This window comes from Lonchura striata, chromosome 1, assembly GCF_050655825.1.
Source record: "Lonchura striata isolate lonStrDom1 chromosome 1, ASM5065582v1, whole genome shotgun sequence".
Taxonomy (NCBI): Eukaryota; Metazoa; Chordata; class Aves; order Passeriformes; family Estrildidae; genus Lonchura; species Lonchura striata.
In genome coordinates, this window is record NC_140703.1 from 46,741,629 (window position 1) to 46,756,204 (window position 14,576).

The following is a 14,576-nucleotide window of genomic DNA, read 5'->3' on the forward strand; positions in this document are numbered from 1 at the left end:
AATAATATAACTTAAAATTCATAAATTCAAAACAAATAAAGAAAATAATGATTTATTTGGCTGGTCACAGACAGATGAGAACCTTTGAGCTTTAACAGTAAAAGCCTACAAACTGAGACTGAGTGACAAGATTCATTAAAAGTAGTGAATTGCAAAAAAAAAAAATAGTGATTTGTTGAAAAGAATGGAAACCAAATTGCTACAATTCCTCAGGAATATTTCCTATTCTTTTTAATTTTTTTTTCTAAATTATATATAAAATATATATAGATATAAATGTTATAATTTTATATATAAAATTTTACATATAAGTGTGTGAGTATAAATATAGGACTAGGTCTTGATAGCCTTCATCACATGGAACAGTAAATTGCAGTAGCCCTTTTTAGGTCACAGGCCACCTAGAGAGCCATCAGCGCAAAAGAATTTACTGGAATCTGACTGGTTGGAGGCTGCAGTATACAGTCTGTATAGTAATTCAAGGCACAGTAAAAACAAAACAGAAATGTTTTTCTCTAGAGGGCAAATATATTGGAACACCACATCTATTGCTGCTCACCAAACGGTTTTGTGACTCTGTAACAGTGGGATGAGCAAGGAAGTAGCATTTGCTGTTTATAAAGTCATCCTATGCAGTGCAAGAGGGGTAAGGGAAACCCTCCTTGCATGGAATAAACATTTTCCTGTAGCTGTACTGTATCTGCTAATTACTTGTTTATGAGCACAAAGAATATAATACCTTAAGCATGATACGTGTCTTTAAAAATGTCCTTCTCAAACCAGATCTTTATTTATCAAAGCCGTGTTTCATGGAAATACAATGCAATCTCACATGGACAGATACCAGCACTGTGCTAACATCTGTAAAACAGACAATTACAATCAACCCAGTCTTCTTCCTACAGAACATGATGGGCAGTTTTAAAAAGGGCTGACCGCATCCATTGTGCAAGCATAAGCACTAATATTCTGTAATTTTATTTTTCCAAAATAAAGTATGTACAACTGTGCATACTCATCCTTACCTCATTCACAATGAGTAGACTGGATTGAGAGCTGTACAGTTTCATTTTTATATTTGAATAATTCTGTACTTCAACTTGATAGACATATTTTCCAGAGGACAAAGTTTCCCTTGTGGTGTGTTTCGTGGAGTGTGTTTGGGCTGGAATGCTGTCAGGTTTCTAAAGCAAGCATTTGCAGATACAAACTAAATGCAAGGTCTGCCCAGGAGAGCAAACTGCAGGAGCTGCAGTGGATGTTTACTGCTTTTCCAAAATCGGGTATTAACAGCCCTTAAGCAACCTAGAAGATATTTAGCTGAATTTTACTTTCTGAGGCTCACTTAGATAAGGGGAAAAGGAGGTGAGAGAAATTGCAGGAGGAGGAGCTGATCTGTCTCAAGGTGGAGCTGTATCTTGTATTAAATGACATTGGCAGATTAAAGCTCTCTAGTGGGGAAGGGCTTAAAGGCTGAGTCAAAAGCCAAGAAGTCTCTTTATTTACGCCTACCTCCCAGCCCCTGGCAATCTGACTAATAACAAACTGAGCTAACAAGAAAGACTAGAAAGAACAGAGAGAGCACAGAGGCAGCTTGCATCTAAAAATCTGACAAACCAAGTGATCAAGTCAAGCTCTGCTGAGCATCTTGTTTGTTTACTGCATCCAAATGCTTGCAAACAGTTAACTATATGCAGAAAAGTCAGCCTAGCTGTGAAGTATGCTGTGAATTTTAATTGAGGAAAAAGGACAACTGCTTACAGGATGGTCTGACGTGCACGGCTGACTGGAAGATTTTTTCAATCGAATGCTTTGTACTTTGTTTTCAGAACAAGGATTTTAACTTTATGGAGCTGTAGTATTACCGGAGCTTGCAGCAAAGGGAAACTCAGAAGAAAGTGTGCATTTTCAGAGGGAAAAAATACATTACATGGAAACAGCTGCTCCAACTGTGCATTACTGAGCGTACCACGGAGTGTTGCTGCTGTACAGGTAAGAAAGACAGCAGTTAGTTAATTAAGCACATGAGAATTTCATTTCTCAGTACAAGTTGCATTTACTTTTTTGCATGATTTTGTATAACTTTTATATTAAATGATGGCAGTTTATACTGTGTTTTAAACACTTTGCTGGCACATTTATTCAAACTGATTACTGTGTAGAATATATGCATTAAGGGAATGCTGGTTTTGAACCCCTTGAGGGAGAAGAGTGGGTGTTTGGTTTTATTTAAAGTGCAAAAGTGGCCTTAACTGCATCATCTGACTGTGATTGCCTTAAGAATTTAATAAAAAATCCCAAAGGCTTTTAGAAATCACTAATTCTCACTAATTCTTAGCTTGGGGCTTTGAAAATTGTCAACAATTTTTTTTTAGCTGAATTAAAACAGCCAAACAAGTAAGCATAAATTATAAACCCAAGCATAAGGAAATAAGTTCTTTCAATGTTTTAAAACTAAATCAATTATTACTTAGCAAACATGAGATGTCTTTTATGTAAGTGACTACTTCTGGAAGTATTCAACTTTGCCTCATAGAAAGATCTGTGACATTTTTTAGTCTTTTAGAATTCCTACAGAGTTTAGTTACAGCATGCAGTCAGCAGTGACTTACATGAAAGTAGATAAAATGAAAAAAAATTAAGTTACCAAGTGGAATTTGCTGAAAAACCTCACCACATTAAAAGATCAGTTTTTCAAGTCTTTCAAATTACATTTTGTTGTATTGTGAATTCTTTCAGTTAAATGTTAATCTGTTACATGACAGCAGTTTTTATTTTACAATAGTAGTCCACTGAGAACTTCATTACATGTTTCTAAGTGTTTAGAAAAAAATGTGGAGAAAGAAAAAAAAGATTACAAATCTCCTATTGATTTTTGTTGTATGGGTATATATATGTGTGTGAGACAGTTCTGGCAGTGCTGCTTACAGAGGTATGACAATGATTAAAATGTGAATGTTTTCCAATTGGTTACAAATGTTGTTACTTTCATCTCTAAGAGAAGGACTTTCATTTTTATAACCTAATTTCTCAATATGCAATAGAATGCAACATGCCTTAAAGATTTTTTTTTATTTTAATTTTGCTCAGGGACTTTATAAGTGTTGCTTGAATTTGATGCGGATTGACGCTGGAATTTCTAATAAGAGAAAGTGTACAGAAATAAAGCTAAATTACTCATAGTGAAGGTTTGAAGCCAGCATCTGTCAGGAGCTTGTATTTTTACCTTGGGTCACTGGAAAGGATAGGGATGCATGCAAAGCAAGAATAAGTCTCTAGCATAATATGATCCTAGAATTATTCTACATGCTTAAAAATAACATCTTGACATGACATGTCTTATCCAATACTTCATGGGAAAACAGACTTAAGGACATCTATATTAAACATAGGCAGCTGGAGTTCAAGGAGGGTTCTATGAGAAAACAAAATATATTGCAACTAATAAAACAAAGATAAAAGCTCATATTTTTAAGGACACTTTTCCTCACACTGTGAATTGCACTTACTACTTCTAAACTCATATATCCACTCTCACTTGTCAGAAGCTACTCATGGAGAAAAACAAAATTCACTGTGGACACATTTGCTGTTTTCTTTTTGTATGTATGTGTGTGCGTGTGTGTGTGTGTGTGTGTGTGTGTGTGTGTGTGTGTGTGTGTTTGTGTGTGTGTTTGTAATAATGCCACAGCATTTAAGTGCTTGCATGTGTAAAGCTTTGCAGTCTGTTCTAAGGGAAGCCTTGAGAAATAGCGTTGCTAGTAACCAAGGTGCATGATGTTCAAAATATGCATTGATGAGATGCCAAATCATATGGCCACACTATAAAAATGTGCATGCATGTAGTTGAATTGATCCTTGTAAAAGGTTCTAATCTTTCAGAAACTGGCACAGTTGGTTGTGTAGTGACATTCTATACTTCATGTTTCAATAGCCTAGTTTGAAAGATTCTGACCTGTATTAGATGGATTACTTAAGAATCTTGCTTAGTTCAATCCTCAAAAAAATAGCACACCCTATAAACATTACTGTTTTTTAAATAATCCATTGCATTTTAGGGGATTTTTTTGTTATTATTTACTTTTTTGGAAATGTGGAAATACTTAACTAAAGATTATAAATAGTGATTTCCCTCTATCTTATATATCAAGAGTTACCATTGGTCTTGCCAATTAGGCAGCCTTGACAGAAACAGAAAAATCTAATAGACTATAGGACAACTTAATTCAAACACTAAATGACTGATTTAAACATCTAAATGTTGCTTGCAACTCCATAGCTGTATTGTAATGATGCATTTATCAAGTGTTTCAAAGTTTAAGATCAGATTGAAAGGTGATAATTATGTTACATAACATATGTAATATAATTGATACTGGTGATAATTTTTAATTTGTAAAGCACAGTCAGTTCCACATACATTTCACTGTGGAAATTGATGATTATTATCATTGGGAGGAGTCTAATATTAATCCCAAAAAATGTGTGCCCTTGCTTATTTTTTCTGGCATGTACTGCATTCTGAGTTCTCTGTTTTTAGTGTTAAATGTGTATGCAAATTTTTTGTATGTACATTACATGCAAACATTACTGTGTCCTGTGGACCAACTATCACCCACAAACTACAACATATGCATTAAAATTTAAGTAAAGAGAGATGATTATTTTGTCTATGTCCTTTTCAGTTTGTGGGTACAAGGATTTCAGAGGAAATACCCTTTGATTTCCATACATAATGCAGAACTGTAGAGAGATTCTGTGTATCCTGAAAGAATGGGCTTTTGCTCACAAGATATCACTGATCCAAACGAAATCTTATTTCTTCTCTTCGGCAGCTGGGTAACATTAAGTTAATCTTAGCAAGGTACTCTTATTCAAAATATTATATTATCTTTGATAGAAGTTGCTTGGGACAGTAAATTATTAATGCTGTGCACTGGCAGTCTATACAGTATATAAATAAAACCAACACACTCCTGATTACATCCTACTTTGGTTATCAGCATGATAATTTCCCCTTATGACTCTACTTATTCATTCAATACATTAAACTTAATTAATATTGTCTAGTTAGAAAATAATTCCATTGTTTTTCATGATATGATAATACTTGAAAAGAGAAGTAGCACAATGATGGGCATTAAGAATATTTTTTTTACACTGTTGCACCAGGGAAATAAAAACAAACAAACAAAAAACGCCCCAAAAACCAACCCAAAAACCCAAAATCAATAAAAAAAAGCCCTAAACAAACAAACAAAACCACAAAAAAAAAAAAGAAAACAAAACATACCCAAACAAATTATCCAAACCCTGTGAAATCATGACTCATTTATTTCTTTTTTATTTATTATTTTTTAATAGAACCTGCTGGACAAGATGAAGCTTTGGATTTTTGTTCTATGTTCAATTGTGGTTGCATCTGATCCTTTCCAGTCACAGCCTTCTTTTTCTTCAGTCAGAGGATCTTGTCAGAGTCTGTGCTCCTGTGAAGAAAAGGATGATACCATGATTATCAACTGTGACAAAAGAGACATCAAGATGATATCAGAAATAAATGTCCCACCATCACGGCCTTTCCATCTTAATCTGTTAAACAATGGTCTGAGTATGTTACATGTGAATGATTTTGCTGGCCTTGTTAATGCTATTTCTCTGCATCTTGGTTTTAACAATATAGCAGATATTGAGCCTGGAGCTTTCAATGGTCTCAGCCTTCTTAAGCAACTACATATCAATCACAATTCTTTGGAAACACTTAAAGAAGATACGTTTAATGGATTGGAAAATTTGGAGTTTCTTCAAGCAGACAACAATTTCATCACAGTGATTGAAGCAAGTGCCTTTAGCAAGCTCAACAGGCTTAAAGTGCTTATTTTGAATGATAATGCCATTGAGTATCTTCCTCCAAACATATTTCGTTTTGTGCCATTGACCCATTTAGATCTGCGTGGAAACCAGTTACAGACACTGCCCTATGTTGGCTTTTTGGAACATATTGGAAGAATACTAGACCTTCAGTTGGAAGACAATAAATGGGCCTGTGACTGTGATTTGTTGCAGCTGAAGATATGGCTAGAAAACATGCCTCCTCAGTCCATAATAGGTGATGTCGTATGCAATAGTCCTTCAGTTATCAAAGGCAGCATATTAAGCCGGCTTAAAAAAGAATCACTTTGTCCCACTCATCCTGTTAATGAACTTGAAGATCCTTCAGGATCACTGCCCTTGGTTGTAACCACCTCTATCAGTGATATTCATCTATCTACTAAGGTGATTCCTCTCCTGAAAGCTCCTACTAAAGAGCCAAGTTTAGTGCTTATTACTTCCAAGCCTACTACATTTCCAGGAATCTCTTGTCCTGTCCCTTGTCACTGCACCAGCCATATGCTCTCAGGAGTTCTTATGCACTGCCAGGAGCGAAATATTGAAAGCTTGTCTGATTTAGGACCCCCTCCTCCAAATCCTAAAAAGCTTATCCTAGCTGGAAACATTATTCAGACGCTATTGAAATCAGATCTTGTGGACTATGCCAGCCTGGAAATGCTTCACCTGGGGAACAATCGCATTGAGATCCTTGAGGAAGGTTCCTTTATGAATCTGACGAGACTACAGAAACTATATCTCAATGGCAATCATCTTACAAAGCTAAGTCAGAATCTCTTCCTTGGCCTGCAGCACCTTGAATACTTGTACCTTGAATACAATGCCATCAAAGAAGTTTTGCCAGGGACATTTAATGTAATGCCAAAACTGAAAGTTCTCTACCTAAACAACAACCTTCTGCAGGCTTTGCCACCCCATATCTTTTCAGGTGTTCCCCTCACCAGATTAAATCTGAAAACAAACCAATTTGCTCATTTGCCTGTGAGCAATGTCTTGGATGAACTGGATATGCTGGTACAAATTGAACTTGAAGACAACCCTTGGGACTGTACTTGTGATTCAGTTGGCCTACAAAGATGGATACAAAAATTGAGCAAGAATACCATGATGGGTGATATTTTTTGTAAATCTCCTGGGCACTTAGCAAAAAAAGAATTGAAATCCCTAAACAGTGAAGTCTTGTGTCCAGGTTTAATAAACAGCCACGCCCTACCAACTCATGCCAGTTTTGTAGTTGTGACAACTTCTTCTCCTACTGCTAACACCGCAGACACCATCCTGCGGTCGCTTACAGATGCTGTCCCACTTTCTGTTCTAATATTAGGACTGCTCATTGTGTTTATAACTATTGTATTTTGTGCAGCAGGAATAGTTGTTCTCGTTCTGCACCGGCGCCGGAGATACAAGAAGAAACAAGTGGATGAACAAGTGAGGGACAGCAGCCCTGTTCACCTTCAGTACAGCATGTACGGGCATAAGACAACACACCACACCACAGAGCGCCCAGCTGCGACTCTCTATGAGCAACGAATAGTCACCCCCATGGTTCAGGTGTACCACAGCCCGTCCTTCAGCCCCAAGCACACCGAGCAGCAACAGGAGGAGGGAAGTGAGAAGGAAGCTAATGATTCCAAATATCTTCGCCGAAGTCTCCTGGAAAGAGAGAACAGTTCACCACTTACAGGTCCAAATGTCAAATACAAGGCTACAGATCAATCTGCTGAATTTTTGTCTTTTCAGGATGCTAGCTGCTTGTATAGAAACATTCTTGAAAAAGAGAGAGAGCTGCAGCAACTAGGGATCACAGAATACCTAAGAAAAAATATTGTCCAGCTCCAACCTGACGTGGAAGTTCGTTATCCTGGAACACATGAAGAGTTGAAGTTAATGGAGACACTCATGTACTCCAGGCCAAGAAAGGTTTTTCTAGAACAAACTAAAAATGAATATTTTGAGCTCAAGGCTAATTTACATGCTGAGCCTGACTATCTGGAAGTCCTGGAGCAGCAAACGTGAAGTGATAATCGATGGGCTGGGGCCGAACTTCTGTGATTTTACTTTAAGGTGGAATAATTGTAAATAAAAGTGCCTTATAATAACATGTCAACAGTCAGAACTTAAGCACAGCAGTAATCCTAGCAAAGAAAAACTCAGGGATCACTGTGGGAAGCCATGGGGTTGTGAGCAGGCAATATCTTGCACCCCAAGTTAAGCAAGAATTTAGTATGATTGAACTGTGGGAGGAAGATTGCTTATTGCACTATTCCTCATGATTTTGAAAAGGAGTGTATGCCAGTCTCCATTCTCTTCTCTCCCAGCCTATGGAAAAAAAGTTCATTACCTTTACCCCTTCTTTTTTCCCTCCATTTAATTAGATTCCTTTAAAAAACAAAAAGACCAAAAAAAAGAGAGAACTCCAACACCTGTGTTTGTATTTATAACCTTAGAGTGTATATGTTAGGTTAGTACATGCACTGCATACATGACCACTGTCTACAGCTATACCTAACATACCTTTATAATAAATATGAAAGGAGTTGAAAAGTTGTCATCCTAAATGTCAGTTAAAAGGAAAACAGATATTTTTTTTTTCTGTATTCAGCCAGAGCCTGCAAATACTTAAGTATGTTAAAACAAACTTCATGTGAATTCTGTATCAGTATGTGGAAGGAAAATTATGTATCTATGTTTACCCAATATCTTGAACAAAGAAAACTGCAAGCCTTTTGCTACTTTCCGATCTGATAGCTTTACCTAAGTATGGACAATCTTTTCTTGAGCTGCTGCTATAAGATATTGTGCATCACTGGTGTTTCAACTCATAATCCTGGGCAATTTGAAAAGCTACTGAGAATCAGCTGTAAATATGTTACTGTGTTTAATAAGTTTGATTTTTTTAAAATATATATATATATGTATACATATGTATATAAATAACTTCTGTGCTGGCTTTAAATATTCTTGAAGGAAATGAGTTTGCTGTGGCTAGGAATTTCCAAGTGCATATACAGGTCCTTTCCCACCCTAACCAAAAGCAACGCTCAGACAGAATAATTGCAACAATACACACACGAGGAAGAATAATGGTATTTAGCTATTTGTACAAAAATATATTTTCTGAAATTAGAAGAAAATAAACTGTTGTGGGAAAAAATAGGTTACAAACACATAGAACACTGCAGGTTTATTTTTGCAATGGATTCTCACTAGATTTATATTTACTATTTATTCTGTATAATTTTGTATTTTTTTCTTTCCAACTCACAAGAAAAGAAAAAGCTTATTCCTGGCTGATTTTCAAAATAATCAAGGAACTGCTCTCTATTAATGAAAAAGAAATAAAGAGTTTTTTAAATGTCTTTTTCTTAAAGGTCACTTTTTAAAGAAGGCAGCAAATTCTGCATGCACAAGTTTAAAACTACTTGGGAATTAAACACAGTGATTCTCATTCTTGTCATGTGGATAGAAGCATCTTATCCTGAGTGCAGTAAGGTCATTCAATTTCTGTGCATGACTGATGTGGTGCCAAAACACAATTTCTGACCTGCATTTATCTTCCTCCAAGCAAATATTTTGTAAACTGACTATGCATGTGTTTTTTTTTTTTTTTCTAATTCCTATTTGTAAAGTGAAAAATCACTTTAATTACTACATGTATAGATATGTATGCTAAATTTAGCATTGAAATCTTGATAAACTCTAAGTAAAAAGATACATTCTTTAGTTCAAAATACTGTCCATGTCTTACCTATTTGTATATACAAATGAAAGTTCTTCATATTCTACATAAGTTTCTGACAGAAAAATGTCCTTTATTGCATATGAAAGTCAGATTCTCAGGTCTTTCAAATTTGCATAGATATAAAAACTTTTATGGTGCTATACTAATTTCTGTAATTTGAGGATCTGACCATCTTTTGTCTCTGTTAACAAATCAACTTCCTTATTAATGTTTTTGAGATGTTATCAGATTTTTATGGAAGTAAAACTTTGCTTTCAAAAATCAAAATTTCAGTTATTAGAGAAGTTCTTTCCATTTCTGAGAATAATTTCATAAGAAAATCTGTCTATTTTGGAAGATTATGAAGAGTAAATGTGGTGAGAACATATTTATTTCATTGCTATCTTCATTCCAGACTATGAAAGACAATTTGAGTATTGCTTGTGCAGGTAGGGGGTGAGAAAAAAGGGAAAGTGAATGCGCAATAGCTTTGCATTCAATTAGATATATGATGTTATTTTAGATTTACTTGCATATTCAAGCACATGTAAATGTGCTTCATGAACATGCTATAGAACCTATTGAAACCCATGCCTGGATCTGGAGGAGCAACTGGAGGGCAGGTGGGATGGCTTAGAGCATCAAAATGACACTGTATGTCTCCATTTCAAGAATTTAGTTTCACACAGGAAAAAAAAATCAGATTAATTTATTATATGGATTAATTAAATGCAGTTAAAAATTGAATTTATTTAATGGAAATATAAAGCTTTGAATGCTGAATTAGACCCATTAAATTGGTCTTTTTCAAATTCTGAGTTCTCAAATTAGTGTAGAGGAAAAAAATCAAAATACAAATTTAAATGGTACTTGATAACAGAGGTTATTATTTTGGTGTCATTAATTTCATTAGTTATTTAACAACAAAAAAAAAGTGTGTAAAAGTAACGCCCTGCAATTGGCAAGACGAGGGGAAATGGTGATTCAAGCCCTCCGGCTGAGATTTAAGAGAAATAGCTTCAGACTAAAGACAATTGCCACATGCACAGATGTCACTTTGCTTAGCTGCTAACAGTTACTTGGCAGAATGTTGAGGACAACTGTGTGGCAAACATTGTTTTCCCTTGCAGTCTCAAGGCATCAGAAGGAAGAGTGAGCTAAATTAGTGTCAAAGCAAGTCAGCTGCACAGCTGTATCAGAGCCTGGCTCAGCAGGATTAAGGAGACCTTTACCATTTAGCTCTCCTTCAGAAGGGAGAGCCATGCCTTTCCCTTTAGGAGGACAACTGTGCTCTGTGGCAGTCTGTACAACACCGCAAGTGGCTTGGCAGTATCCAGGAATCTCCAGGATGTGGCTCGTTGTCCAGTTTCCTACATCACGTTGCCTACTGGGCTGCCATGTAGTGAACTTTCATAATGAGAAGAGATGGGTCTGCCTTACATTCATATTTTTCCAACAATAAGGAAAATTTATACAGCCATAACAAAAACAGGACAAATGTTTGGCCTTATATGATAATTCTTCTGCTAAAGAAAATCATTGTCTGCTTATAAAAATAATATCATGACAAAAGAAAGGTATCACATGAGAAAGAAGCATGTGATATCTATTTCTCAAAGTTCCTTGGAATATTATAACAACCAGAAATGTGTCATTAATATTATTGATGTTTTCAGAAAGCTCAAAAGGGTATTCATAAATTTTCCTGTTAAAATCCTATTGTCTTTTTTTTTCAGTGACAGGCACAGTTAAGTGGTTTGATACATTTTTACTTAGCTGGAATAATGGATGTTGGAAGGCAAAGCATGTTTGACAGTGTGCAACAAAGTGGATCCATTTTTTTCCTGTCAGCATAAGAGTTTAATTGAGTGCGAGAACAGTGTTTCATCAAGCACACTGGTGTAAGTGGCAGCCGTGATGTTGTTGCTAGGGTATCTCAAGGTAACCAACACTACCATTTTTTACCTCACATTTGACTGAAGAAAATAAGTAACACCACAGACCTGTTCCCTAAATAAACTTATTAAAACAATTTATTACACTTCTTTATGTTAAACTGTTCTTATCTTTTCAACTTCATAGAAGAAAAAATCTATTTATCTTTCTTTTTCTTCCTGTTCTAGGTAATTTTCCCACAAACTTCTAGTCCTGCTACTTGATTATATTGCCTGCAGTGATGCCTCTCCAAGCTTTTTAAAAGAAATAAAACCCAATCCCACACTTAAAAAACCCTATCCAACAAAGACTATAATTAGAGTATTTGCATCAATTAGAGTATTTGCCTATTCAGAAATGGCCTAATATTTTTACACATTCTTTTCCATTTGAATGATAGATAACCGTTCCATCATCTATTCCAGACTGAAAACTAGTTTGTACTTATTTTCAATGATGTGTCAAACCTATCAGATTTGAGTATAATCCTTTTTATTTTGCAGTCATTGTTTCTCTGATTGTAATCTGAGGATCAGTTTTCAGCTCCTCTTTGCATGACAAAAATGTTCCCTGTATGACTCCAAAGAGAAGATATTTGCCATGTACCACTTACTTACCTACAACGAGATTACTAATTGTATAGTCTGCTAAACTGAAGAAATAAGTTTGACTTCAATGGGAAACCACACCACCTTAGAAAGATCCATTTCTTGTGTGTTAATGCAAAATAATAGTTACCAAAAATAGACGTTATTTCACAGGATAAAGTAATAGTGTCAAGAGGAAAACATAGAGACTGAATCTCAAAGTCATCACCAGAAGGAATTCTGGAGTGTCATTCTCAGGATATCAATGTCTAGAGCAATACACTTTATCAGTCACACCAAAACAATCTTCAAGTTTCATGTAGATGTACTGAAACCATCCTGAGATTAAAGAATAATCAAACACTCAATTCAAAAGGTCAGAAACTTTCTTAAGACTTTCTTTCATACTTGTCTTCTGTTGTACTCCCTAACACAGAATATCTGCATTTTCATTAATGAATTTCACACTCAGCCATAGACTGCCCTCTGGCATTACAATCTGTTGCAACTGAAATCTACTCCTTGGAGAGGTCTTCAGGATATACATTGCCTTCAGTGGTGAGTTCCTCTGGGACCTGATGATTGGTGCACCACTGAGGATTTGAGACAGGGAAGATAATCTTGTGTTATAAGTAAAAAACTATCTTTCTTTTTCAGTTTTGCAAAGTTTATGATATTCTTGAAGTTGTTTGAGGAGCCAAATCTTTTTGTTTCTTAAAACAGAAGTGAACTGTAGCTGGAAACAATATATTTTCCATACTGAAAAGATAAAGCATGTTGTTTTCTCTCCTGCACATTTCCTAACAGTCAGCCTTGGCTTTTTGACACAACAGAACAAATTCTAAAGAGCCACAGTCTAATGGAAAGCAGCTAACCTCGAAGAAGAACATAAAAGGCCAGATGCTGCTCAGCTCTATGAAAGCAAAATGCAAAGAATTTTTATTTTATTTATTCAGCTTCACCAAGATGCAAAAGTGCAAGTACATGCACACAGTACAATTCATAAAACATTTACCAAAGTTTCATGTTCTAAGACATTAACTTCAAAATATTCACAGTATGTGAATATCACTACTGGAAGGACTACTTTTACTTGCTTTTTACTTATAGTTTATGAAATAGAATGTTGGAATACAGGAAAGAGGAAACAACATGGTTTCATGTTTCAAGGAGAAATGTTATTTCTTGTAATTTCAGCTGTTTGTTTTTGTTGAAAAATTAATCCAGATTATTTCATTTTCAGATATTTTTTTACAAGTTGAGAATTTTTAAAATTCTTCTAGTTTGATTATTTACCAAATAAACTACAGAAGAGTAGATAATTACATTTTCAAATAGAAAGAAAGCTGAAAACTTTTATATATGAAGAAATTCTATAGCATGCTAAACTTACTTTTTAAAAGGAACTGTGAAATGTATTTTGTCAGCTCATAAAAGTTAGTATTATTTTTAGTTTTAAATAAAGACAGCTCAGCATTTTTCCATTTTTCAAAATTCAAAGCCAAAATAACACTTCCATAATGACACATATTTGGGTTGAATGCATATTAAATGGTTCCATTCTAAGACATATTAACAAAAAAAAAGCTTTCAAATATAATCTGCTACTTTGCTTCATTTTCCCTACTGAAATGGTGTAGTGTACTGTGCAAAAAAGAAAAAAAATGGACATTTCCTCAGCAAGGAGTCCAAACTAGACAAATTCTTTTGTATCTTTGTTATATATGATTTTTGAAGAGCAGAATATAAGGGATTCCCATCACTGCAGCAGAGTGTGTTTACACAGTTCATATATGGCAGGCAAAACAGAAGGATGTGGCCTAACTAGTAGTCCATGCAAGCATGCTCTTTTCTAAATGGAAGGCTGTTGCCACTGCAATTTTAAAAATATCTTGTGTGTCAAATATCCTTTAAGTATACCTGTTAGATCAGACCCCATATATATATACATCAGATATTTTTGAATCTTGATACAAGAAGTCTCAAACTTGATACAAACAAGATAAAGACACCCTGGAATTTTCTTTTGGAAAAGAGTGAAAAACATCCATCATTTTTTTTACAGAGGAAAGTTTCTTGTGCAACAGTTCAAGACTTAGATTGCTTTTCTCATCTTGCTCATCTTGAGGTGCTCAATGTTCCACAATGTTGTATCACATTACTTATGCATGAACCTAAAGCGTCACTAAATCAGAAATGTAGACATTAGATGCCATTTTCCACAAAAGATAAATGTTTCAATGAAATAATAGTGAAATGAAGATTAATATTTGGAGACTTTAATTGCCTCATGTTACACAAGTGTCTTTAAGTAATATCTCACTTCAGGAGGGGAAGGGGGGGAGGCAGGGGGAGGTGGCATTGCTGTCTATTGATCACTCACACAATTGGATTTCCTGAAGGGAAATGTTGTGCAGAGGATAGCTATTTTCATGCTGCCATACATG

The 14,576-nt window shown here is 35.2% G+C and overlaps 1 protein-coding gene across 1 annotated transcript; it reads left to right on the top strand.

Moving 5' to 3' along the window:
• The first annotated feature begins 1,453 nt into the window (after nucleotides 1–1,453).
• SLITRK6 (SLIT and NTRK like family member 6) lies at nucleotides 1,454–8,269 on the top strand. Its single transcript, XM_021529409.4, has 2 exons — nucleotides 1,454–1,992; nucleotides 5,365–8,269. Exon 2 carries the CDS (start codon nucleotides 5,380–5,382, stop codon nucleotides 7,900–7,902), a length of 2,523 nt encoding a protein of 840 aa, XP_021385084.3. The 5' UTR covers nucleotides 1,454–1,992; nucleotides 5,365–5,379; the 3' UTR covers nucleotides 7,903–8,269.
• The last annotated feature ends 6,307 nt before the right edge of the window (nucleotides 8,270–14,576 follow it).